The sequence below is a fragment of the Eleutherodactylus coqui genome, chromosome 1 (assembly GCF_035609145.1).
Source record: "Eleutherodactylus coqui strain aEleCoq1 chromosome 1, aEleCoq1.hap1, whole genome shotgun sequence".
Classification (NCBI taxonomy): domain Eukaryota; kingdom Metazoa; phylum Chordata; class Amphibia; order Anura; family Eleutherodactylidae; genus Eleutherodactylus; species Eleutherodactylus coqui.
In genome coordinates this window covers 204,614,318-204,626,302 of record NC_089837.1, presented here as the reverse complement: position 1 = coordinate 204,626,302, position 11,985 = coordinate 204,614,318, and the positions used below count along the sequence as shown (strand labels likewise).

The 11,985-nt window shown below is 46.0% G+C and overlaps 1 protein-coding gene across 1 annotated transcript in view; it reads left to right on the top strand.

Annotated features, from left to right (window-relative positions):
* Positions 1-44: 44 nt before the first annotated feature.
* The window catches only part of GINM1 (glycosylated integral membrane protein 1), a 30,779-nt gene continuing 18,838 nt past the window's right edge, over positions 45-11,985 (top strand). Inside the window, exons 1-3 of the mRNA XM_066605440.1 lie at positions 45-203; positions 5,137-5,193; positions 8,299-8,395. Coding sequence (XP_066461537.1) covers positions 84-203; positions 5,137-5,193; positions 8,299-8,395 — 274 coding nt within the window. The 5' untranslated portion in view covers positions 45-83. The remainder of the gene's footprint in view (positions 204-5,136; positions 5,194-8,298; positions 8,396-11,985) is intronic.

Below are 11,985 nucleotides of genomic sequence, written 5' to 3'. Positions count from 1 at the left end.
GCAACCATACAGGAAGGGGAGGGCGCGGCTACAGTCATTGGCACTTCCCGTGCTGGGCTCCGCCCCCCTGTGTGTTTTGGAAAATGGTGCGGTCCGGGCCGAGCGTAGGGCCCTGCTGTCGCTACCTGCCCACGGCTTCTCTGCTGCTCCTCCTGGTTCTCGTCGGCAGCGCTCAGGACAGCGGGGTGCGCACACGGCTGCAGGTAACGGCCGGCAGGGGCTCGTCCGCTGACACCGGGCTTGTAGTTCCATCATCCTCTGCGGGGCGCTGCTGCCGGGACGGTCTGGTGTCTCGTCTCCGTAGTCTGTGAATACGTGGCGTAATCATGTACCGAAATACACTGATACACTCGTGGAAAAGATGCACAAGATTCCATTGATTTTGTGTGTAAACAGGCAGTAATGCTCGGGGCTCCTCTATATATAATGCCTGTCTAGTTCAGTGCATGGTCTGCACCCAGTGTGTAAACAGGCAGTAATGCTCGGGCTCCTCTATATATAATGCCTGTGTAGTTCAGTGCATGGTCTGCACCCAGTGTGTAAACAGGCAGTAATGCTCGGGGCTCCTCTATATATAATGCCTGTGTAGTTCAGTGCATGGTCTGCACCCAGTGTGTAAACAGGCAGTAATGCTCGGGGCTCCTCTATATATAATGCCTGTGTGGTTCAGTGCATGGTCTGCACACAGATCGGACAGCTTACATTTTTTTCACGCCAGTGAAGGATGTGAAAAATCCGCAGCTGTGAGCGACGCCATTGAGATCCGTGCGCTCTACTCACTGCAGGCTCATGTTGGTGGGTAAGAGCCCCGCTGTCAGTCTGGCGCAGTGTAATAACACTGCTTGCACTGGGGGCGATCACCCATCAGCGGGGGGGATTGTCACCTGGAGGGGCTGATGGCACTCACTTCTGCCTCTTTCAGTGGTGAAAAGCAGGAAGCCTCCTATCCGGAATGCGCCGGCGACCCCCTTTACCTGTGTGCGTCTTCGTTTTTCTGTACTGCGGACGTGCTGTTCGTCGCTCCATCGCACATGCGCAGTATGGATTTTTTTTTTTAAATCTCCTGCCTTCCCACGGCCCATCCACAATCATAATCGCGACCAGCCGTGGGCCGGATGGCTTCCATTGACTGCACAGTAAAATGAAACCTGCTGCGACTTTTCATCCGAGAGCGCAAACTGCAATTGGTTTCCGCTCGTGTGCATGAAGAATCATTTTTCCATAGCATGCCATGGAGGGTTATTGCGGCGAACCCAGAGACGGACGCCAGCCCCGAATTCCACAGCAAAAATCTGCCCGTGTGCATGAGGCCTTAAGGTGCCTTTCTTTACAAGTAGAGAGGATCAGCCAAATAATCGCTCAAAGAGTAAATTCAAACAATAGTCGTTCAGCGTAGACCTCCCCACCAGCATGGTGACCGGCGAGCAGCCACCGCTTGTTTCAGCTTATCAAAAAGTAGTCTGATATAAAGTCCTGGGATTCATATTTGAGCGACTTGCGATTGGATTTGCATGGAGATCCCTCTGTGAAGGAGATCTCAGCAGACAACTAATGAGCAATCATCGCTCTGTGTAACGACTGTCATGTCACCCCCAACCACTTGTCTGCGTGACTTTGAGCGCTAGTGGCTCTGTGTGAAGGTACCTACCTGTCGTGATCACTCCCTCTAGTGTCACCCGTGCTCCCAGTCACTGCTGCCACATGTACGGGGCTCGCCAGGAATAGAGACTTTATTTAGAAAGCCCCGGTGCCCGCTGCATAGACCCCCCCCCAGCCCCCCCCCCCCCCCCCCCCCCAAGAAATGTCAGGCGTTCAGTTTGCACATGACCACTCAGCTGCTCGCAGGCTTCAGCGGTGATACTTTCATGGCTCTGAAGCCTGTGATTGGCTGAGCGGTCATGTGCCCACTGAACGGCCACCATTTCTTCCGGGTTGCGTGTGGCAGGCATCTGGGCTGCAGCAGGGATAGGTGACTATTCACTTTATTTTAACCCTTTTATAATTTTTTTTAAAACCCCTTTAACCCCTTGAGTGGCAGGTTTCCTACCACCCTGTCGTGCCCACCAGGGCAGGTTTTTTAAAATGGTCTAATCATTGAATTTCAACTAGTTTTGCAGTTGCGTCTCAAGAGCCATAACTTTTTCATTTTTCCATTGACATGGCCATATGAGGGCTTGTTTTTTGCGGGACAAGTTGTGATTTTTTAAACGGGGGAAGAAAAAAAGAAATGGGGAAAAAAGAAAAAAAGGGGCCATGTAATTAAGGGGTTAAATAATGTATTAACTTCCTTCTCTGGGTCATTACGACGCACACGGATACCACATGTGTGATTGTATTTTTGATTTTTTACAAAGTAAAGGGAGACAAGTGTTTTTTTAATTTTTTTTAATTATTTTTTTCCTTTTTTTTTTTTTTTTTTTTTTAAATTTTTTTGTCCCTTTAGGGGACTTCCACAGGGACCCATCAGGACCCCTGATCACATTCCAGGGGTCCGATGGTGACAGCCCTTTACATGCTGCAGTGACAACCCTTTACATGCTGCAGTCACATAGACTGCAGCATGTAAAGGGTTAACACAGCAGAGATCGGAGGTTTTCTCTGATCTCTGCTGTAAGAGCTAGTACCTAGCTGTCCTCTGACAGCTAACAACCAGCTCTCCCTGCCACAGAGACCATCGGCTTGCTTCTGACAAGCCGATGGTCTCTATGGCAACTTGTAAACAAAGCAGGATATTGCCGACATGTCGGCAATATCTTCTGCTGGTTTTTCAAAGCCCTTGCACTGCTCTGTGTGGGTCTGTGCAGGCAGAGCACACTGTCACAGCTTGTGGCATTGTGTTCTGCAGATCCCATAGTGATACATAGCCCGGAAATCTTCCGGGCTATGTTGCTATGAGCAGTGGAGCTCGTCCCCGCAAATTTTCCGGGCGTGCCACTCAAGGGGTTAATTGACAAAACACACTGACTTTGTATAAGGGAGGGAATTGCTGTACTAAATTAATCTAGCCGCCTTACTATTAAGTTGTCAAAAGCCTATCCTATAATTTAAATAGACATGGTGCCCCAATACCTGAAAGGCAGGGGGCACATAATATTGCACACCCTTCTTGTTCAGACTGACTGACTGCAGCGATGGGAAGCTTGTGCTCTGCCAGCTCTGCAGGACTTTGGAGGATACATACATGCCGTAGGTATTTCTTAAAGAGTCACCATGTTTCTTGCACCCCTTGTTGACCAGCACTATATCACACTCACCTGTGTGAAGTTAAGGCCCATTTAGACAACGATTATCACTCAAAAGATGTATTTTGAGCGATAATCGTTGTCATTTACATCGCAAAATGATCGCTTAAGCGTTGAGCGATCACCTTGCGCTCCGGAGGATGCAGAAGACAAGCGGGGGGGAGGTGTCCCCGCTTGTCTTCTGCATCCAGCTGTTTTCTGCACGGAGCGCAGAGCTGTTATACAGCTGAGCGCTGTGTGCGAGGTATGGAGAACAGAGCTGGACCGCTCTATTCTTCATACCCAGCCTGTCATCAGAAAGCGGGATACAGCTGAAACAATAGTATCAGCTGTATCCCGCTGTGAATCCCTGATAAGGCTGATTGCTGTCTTTCAGCACACTGAAAGACAACGATGAGCGACGGCTCAACAAAAACTGTATGATGTAAGTGCAGTTACACACAATTATCGCTCAAAAAATGTCTGTGAGCGACAATCGTTGTCTAAATGGGCCTTTAGCCTAAGGCAGTGACAGTCACACTAATTACAGTGATGTGAATCTGTGCAGTAGTTTTGGAGAAACTTGCCTTTTATCAGTAGTAGCACCTGCACAGAGGCCTGGATATTCATGAGCTGCAGGCTAGCTACACCCACAACTCCCTCCAGCCAATGATTGACTGCTGCCTGCCTATTACTGCGCATGAGAGCTGCTGAGCATTAGCTGGAGGGTGGGTGGGGTGTAGCCAGCCTGCAGCTCATGAATATGCAGGACTAGTCCTCTGTCTGGCTGCTACTACAGCGCTTCCCCGAAAATAGGACCTACCCTGATAATAAGACCTATCCCAGTTTTGGGAAGGCATGAAGTATAAGACCTCCCCTGAAAATAAGACCTAGCTAAACTGCATTTAAAAAAATCTATACTCACCTGGTCTGCAGCGTCTTGATGGTCTCTGGCGGGTCTCCGGCAAACTGCGTCCTCCCCGGCTGACAGCTGAGCTTCTTCCTGGTGACAGGGCTTTGAATACCTCGCCTTCAGCAAAGCGAGCGCTGTGATTGGCTAATTGAGCCCTAGTCAGCCAATCACAGCCATTCAGTGAATGACATCGCTGAGTGGCTGTGGTTGGCTCATCGAGCGCCGGTTCCACCGAAGACCATCGGGACGCTGCAGACCAGGTGAGTATAAGCTCCCCACCCATCCTTCTCGAAAGTAAGACACTGTGCCTCTTTTGGGGCAAAGATTAATATAAGACAGTGTCCTATTTTGGGGGAAATACGGTAGTAACATGCAGGGTTCTCCATAACTCCTGCACAGATACATACAGCAGACATATCACTGTAATCAGTGTGACAGGCACTACCTAATGGTTCTCTGAGTGAGGGCTGCAAAAGCATGGTGACAAATTCCATTTAAAGGGCTTTTCCAAATTACCAACAGTGTTGGCAGCGAAGGACGAACAAAGTTGAAAATGAAAAACCTCCTTGCCTCCCGCTGCTGCACTGCGCCCCCATGGCTGCTCCGCTCTTCTGTTTACTGCGGGCTGCAGCGGTCACGTAGGTTGCTTACCCACGTGGAACCGCTGCAGCCAATAGAATACCGAACAGGGGCGTCACTGATGATGTCCCATAAACCTGCCGGGGAACGTCTATATTGGAAGCCAATGTGACATGTCTATGGGTTGTCACCGGATCTTCTAACCCAGTGACGTCACCTGTCAAAGGCCTTGGCGCTGGGCTGCCAAACAGCGGTCCAGCACCACAGTAAGTATATTTATTTTATATACGAGAGGCCCAAAACTGTATAAAATTAATCAAAAAACCTCTTTAATACGGATGCTAAGATTGAGAAATCCCATGTGTATCGCTGCGAGGCCAGAGACTGTCTCGCACAGTAATACTGTACATATTTTATCTTTAGGAGACCGTAACGGTAAATGTGACAACCTTACATGGGGCGGAGAAGGTGACAGAACAGGTAAGCCCAGAGCTCACTGCCAAATAGTCCATCAGTGCCGTGCCAGTACAATGAATAGCTGTATGAGGCTGCGACCGTCCAGATATTCCGAGCAAAGGAAATGAAGAATTACATGGCGGTCATCCGTATGAATGTATAGATGGGGTGAGACCACCCAAGCAACAACCACCCCTCGTTAGCTCATGGAGGAGGCTACAGAATCTGGGATCCCTCGCTTTGAAATCCCTATTGATTAGTAGGGATTGTTTTTATATGATTAGTCCTTTAATGGGGTCATCTGTTTTAATTTTTTTAATGAATTTTGACCCCAAAACATAATTTGACTATACTCTCCTCCTCTGGCTCCATGCATGTCCCGCATCACCTTTCCCTGTCGGCTGCTGCAGCCAATCATGAGGCTCAGTGATAGAGCACTGGACACCGTGATTGGCTGCAACAGCCTGTGACATCTCATTTACATCACATGGGTAGCGGGGAGCTGCAGCCGGGGACATGCAGGGAGCTAGAGGAGGTGAGTATTAGCTGTCTTGTTATGTTTGGGCATGGGAAAGATAGATTTAAAGAAAAACTTTACCTCTGACACCCCCTTAAAGCTTCAAGAAGCTCTGCGTCGGGTGCGTTTGTGGCGTTTCACCTGAAGGGAATACAACATACGAAAAACTGCATGTGTGGTATCAGAGGGGTTTTCCATGGAAATACAATTGATGACCTATCCTTAGGATAAGTCATCAGTAGTTAATCTGCAGGGGTCTGCCCCTGGAGATCGGAGTTTAACGAGACCTGCGTCAGCCACCATACAAGTGTCGGTTGTGTGTTGCAGGCACCCTATCAGCTGGGATCCTGAGCAGTGCACCCCGGCCGATTAACTATTGATGCCCTATCTTGAAGATAAGTCATCCTTAGTATTTCCTTGGGAAACCCTTTTAGCATATGGGAGCTGTGACTATTTCACTAGAACTAGTTCTGGCAAGATGTCTAGGGTGTTTTCACACAAAGCACTTTTTGGAAAAATCGCCACTGCAGTCCTTCATGCAATTTTTGAGCAAAAGCCAGGAGTGGATCCAGCGCAAAGTGTAATTCCCTCCTTTTATATTTCCTTGATCTTATGAATTTCACTTCTGGCTTTGGTTCAAAAACTATATGAAAAACTGCCAAAAAATATACACTGGGGAAGACTTACTAAGACTGGCAATGCCAACGCCAGTCTCAATATAATTTCCATCGGTGCACGGTGTGACTAATATATGTAGAGGCGCACGTCTCTTGACATGTATTAGTCACATCTCAGGTCCTCCGTGCTCTGACACAGAAGTATATGCTAGCCAGGAGCTGAAGTAGATTTCAGGTATAATTTACGCAAAGCGCTGGTGTAAATTATAAATGTACGTGCCGGTCTGGGGTAACCATGCTTACAAAAGTAGCAATGGCAGCACAGAAAGCCAAAAAGTTGCTAACATTTTGGGTAAGTGGAACTTGCACCAAAATTTGTGACTTTTCTACACCAGAATTCTGGCATAAGGCCCTTTGTCAATGTCCCCCATTGTGTGGAAACTTCTTCACTGTCCATTTTTGACCCATGCTTTCCATGTATTTATTCCTGTTGATTAAAACAGTAAAGGTTCTGTGCAGGATTACAGTTAGATGCATAAGGGTGCTTTTATGTGGAACTATTTATTGTTCGTACTAGCGAACGATGATTGAGATCACTCGTGTATCCCATTTATACGGGCAGATAAATTGTAGCAGTACATGGGGCCCCGACTTAACGATCGGTATTTAAACCGAACGATTTGAGAACGAGCCAACAATGATTTTCATGTTTGCATGAAATGAACGATAAGCGAACAAATTGTTGTTTATCGTCAATCGTTGGCCATGTTATTGTTCAAATTCGAACAATCCAGCGATTCTTAAGACGCCCGAGAACCCAGCCTAGCTGAGACTTATTTATGCTCCTTTTCTAATCTCCCCACCAATCTGTGATATTACACATGCTGTATGATGTATTCTGAAACATCTGTTGCTGTCCTGCTTCTTGCTCCGAGGCAGAATAGCATTCTGTTTGCAGCGCTGGCAGTTTTTCAGAAGCGAGCAAGGATATCTCTTTGTAATCAAAATTTGTATTCTGCCATTCTGCTCCCCACCCCCCCGAAAAAAGAAAAAAAAAATATATATATATATATATCTCCTTAGGGTAGGACATCAGTATCTGATTGTGATTGGTGGTGGTCCACCATTCTAGACCCCCACTGAGCAGGCCAGTGAAGTCACATTCATTCATCACGTGGCTTGGGAGCAGCTCAGTTCCATTTAGGTGAATGGGATTGAGACGCTATACCAGGCACCACTTCTGTGCAGTTGTTTGAAGAGTCCATAGCCCCTTCACTGATCAGTGGGCGTCCCGAGTGGCAAACCCACACAGATCACATATTCATAACCTATCAAGTCAAGTTTAATCAGCTCACACCTCCAAGGAAGTCGGGGGAACACTTCTGCATTGCATCCTCCCTCTATCGTCTGGCATCCCTCGTGGTCGCATCCACTTTCAGAACGCAAGATCTCGTGTTGTGGCTGAAACTGCATTATTTTCTGTAATAATGACTGCTATAGAGGTCATCAATTAATAACTGTGCTATTAATACAGAAAATAAGGACGTTCTAGCCTGACTGTGAGGTCTCGCATAATGAGAGTCAAGGTACCCATTGGGCATGTTGGGAGGCCGCAGTCCGGAAGTCTCTTACACACTCCTTCAGAGGAGCTGGCTGATTATTACAACAGTAAAGAGTTTTTTTTTAAATGGAAGTGGGTGTGTGTGGGCGGGGGGTGTCTTATTTACCAAAATTGTGATTGTGGAGGTGACCATTGATTTAAATGACATGAAAATAGTTCCTAGTGCTGAGTTTTCTTTACATTCACCAGGCTTACTCAAGTTATACCAACTAAATTAAATAAATTCAATCCACGGATTTTCTTAATGGGAGCGTATCATCTCTACAGTGCTCTCCCAGGGATGAGTACAGGTTATTCATGAGCTGTTATTACATTGCTGAAAAAACAAACCTTTATTTTATTTTAGGCAGTAATGACTCTCTTGCTCTGTTTAGGTTAGTTCTAATATCAGCTATATAAGGGGACGAATACACCTAAATGGATTTCCCGTAAACAGAGGAGTTTCTCGAATAAGTTGCAGAATGGTCATAAGTAAGTTGCACGAATTATGTAACTTTCCATATGAAAAGCAATGAAGTGTAATTTCAAAAATGGACTCCAACTAGATGCCCATAACATTTGTTTCCAGTTTCCCATTCTAATTTAACCCCTTAACACTACAGGATGTACAGTTACGTCCTGCAGCAGCGTCGGGGTATGTATGGTGGGAGATCGTGGGGACCTTAGTACATGTGCCCAAATGTATATCATTATGGTGGTTATGTATCTCCAGCTCAATCCCCCATACCCTTTCCTTTTGATGACAGGGAATTGCCACTTCAGTGTATTTTCTGAAAGCCTATACCTGGCACACTAAGGCTGGGTTCACACGGGATGGATATGCCACGGAAATTCCGTGCGGAATTTCTGTGCGTCAAATCTGCCCGCGGCTTCTAATCCCGGGATTAGCCAGCTATGTAGACGATATTTTGCAAAAATCTCGTCCACATAGGGCGGCTAGTCTGTCACGGCAAAGCCTGGTGGAACCGGCGATGTGGCGCGGAATTCACAGTCGCAGCTTGTCAATTCTTTTTTTTTTTTCCGTTGCAGCCTCACTCCTCCCTATAGGGAAAGAAAGCCCCAACTGAATCCCGGCGGCCGAACCGCTCCAAAACCCACGGCGAAATGCCGCAAGTTTTGAAGCTGCAGGTCTTCCCCGGAAATCTCACAGCTTTTCGGTGTAGCCAAGTCGTGAGATTTCCATCCTGAGAGAACCCAGCCTAAAAATTTCACATGCTATTTTGCATTAAAGCGTTGCTTTTGTAAAATATCCATGAAAATTCATTATTGTGGCTAAATGTCTGACCCAAGACAGACTATAACATACAACATTGTCATGAAAATAACAAATCATGAAGTGCAGAATTCATACAGTTTGCAATCAAAATTATCCAACCTCCATTGAAAATTAGGTTTATTTGCCAAATTTATAAAGCTTCAGCAGTTTTTTTGCAGTTTAACAAGATCAGTTTACATAGCTCCAAACTGGTTTCTCCAAACTCGAGTGTATTTGCACTGCGAGATCTGGAGTTATGGATCCCGCAGCAAATACAGCCCATAAGACATGCATTGAAAAATGCATTTCCATGCCCGCGATCAGAATTCAACTGCAATATTCCACTCGCGGGGTGGAAATCGTGGCATGTCCTATTCTAGTGCTAGCCTTGCAGAGGTTCGCACAGCCGCGTCATCGCTGATGCATCGGCTGTGCGCCAGCCGGCACATCCACAGCGCAGAGTGAAGACATCGGACAGGTAAGCTGTAGGTCACTGCAGGGGCACAGGGTCGCATCCCGCTGCGAGGATCTTGCAGTCGGAATCCGACCCAGCCATCTGCATTCGACCTAAGTCAAGAGTGGTCCGAAAAGTGAAGACCTCGTTACCTTGTACAAACGAGGAACAGGATACAAAAAAAATAGCAAAGGCCTCTGAATGTTCCTAGAGATAAAGTTGGAAGCATATTTCGCAAGTTCAAAGTTAAATGAACTCTGGTTACACTACCTGGATATGGCAGAAAGAGGAAGCTATCATCAGGAGGCAGATGGTCAAAAACTCTTAAGTGACTGCAAAAGACCTACAGCAAGATTTGGTGGCAGCAGACACTGAGGTTTCCGTTTGCACAGTAGGGTGCCCACCCACTAGCGTTTTTTTACTGCGAAATTCGCAGCGTTTTTTTTTTTTCTGCAGGGGTCTTTGGGCTATGGGACATGCAAAGCTAAAATCGCGATCGCGCAAAATCGCGATATCGCGGTAAATCGCGATTTTTACATTACAAGTCCCATAGACCCCCTGCAGAAAAAAAAAAACCTGCGAATTTCGCAGTGAAAAAAAACGCCAGTGGGTGGGCGCCCTAAGGCGTATACTAAATGCTAAAGTATTTCATACCCAAACTCCAAGATGTACACCTCTTCTGCCTCAAAGGAAAAAGCACAAGATTATACTCGTGTGTGTATATATAAGCCACAGAAGTTTTGGGATTCTGTTCTGTAGAGTGATGAAACAAAATTGGACATTTTCAGGTCAATAGATCAATGGTGTGTCTGCAGGAGAAAGAATGAGGCTAAAAAAAAGCCCTGGCTACAGTGAAGTACGGCGGGGGCTCGGTGATGCTCTGGGGCTGCTTTGCTTCCTCTACACTGGAAACCTGCAGCATTCAGTCAAGTACACTCCTCAGCATTAAAATTGCAACATCAAGCAGGAAAAGTTGTAGAGTTATGGAAATCAAAGGATCAATAACCATGTTAATGATAAGCAAATGATGAAAAAATGGACACAATATTCAAAAATCTCAATTCCAGTATCAAGAATGAGCGCCACACACAGAATTACACACTATTACACGCACTGGCATGCTATCAGTCAGGTTACTAACGGTTACGGCATCTAGGGGCAGACTGCAGGATCGACTGATTCCCAGCTCCCTGCCTCCTGCACTTGTGCACGATGGAGCCCAAATTGCATCTAACATGGCCTAGCAAGCCCCAAAACACTTCGCTGCCACCACTGACCGTTTCTGCCAGGTAGGTCAGCCACCTAGGTTCTGTTCACTGTCTAAATATGAGCCTTCTGGGTCTCCACCAGCTGAAACACAACACAATACAACTTTGGGGTTATGGAATACGTAGAGCTCAAAGACCGGCTAATAAATTTTAGTCTTTATTCTACAAAGGTTAGTGTTAGATAAAAATGTACACCATGAGAAATTTACAGAACGGCAAGGAACAGCTGAAGACTGTAAATTTAGCAAATTAAACCTAATTTGCAATAGGGATTGAATAATTTTGCTTATAACTGTGCCTGTCACTAAGGATACATTTAGACTGAAAGATGATTGCTCAAAAATCGCTCAAACGACTCTTAATTAGCTAAGTAGCTGCTTATAGAGTTAAATTCAGGCGGAGAGGAACACTGATGATAACTCTGAGAAAAGCAGCTGTTTTGTATATGCAAACAGCTGCTTTGTTCCCGCAGTTATCAGCAGTGTTCTGCTGAGCTGATAGCTCCGAGAAACAACAGGAGCACTGACAGCTGCTTTGTTCTCTGAGCTTTCAGCTGGTATCCTGCTGGGAAGTCCCAGTGGGATACCAGCTGAAATAATACCGCTGAGAAAATCAGGGAGCGGCGCTGATAAGGGTTATTGTTGGTTTCTAGCTTGCTAAAAATCAATGATGAACAAATAGTGCGCGAAAAGTGAACGATGGCAGCGCATTTAGACACAGCGATTGTCGCTCAAAAGATAGCTTTTGAGCGATAATCGTTGTCTAATGGGCCTTAATGCTTATGTTTGTTTGCAGCTATCTTCACATAGTCAACAGAAATTAATAGACTACAAATATTCACGGTTCCAGTGTAGGTAAACATTTGGAGTCACAAAGTCAACAAATGTACTGGAGTCTGTACAGAGGGAGAGACTTCACTGTTGCACCTTGAATATTGTGCCTAGTAAATTGTATCATATGAACACAAATATTATTACGATCTTATACAATCTGTAAAGGGCCTTTTACTTGGAACAATTATCATTCAAAAGATCATTCCAATGAGCAAAAGTGGCTTACAAAACAAAACTTTTTCTTTCACAAG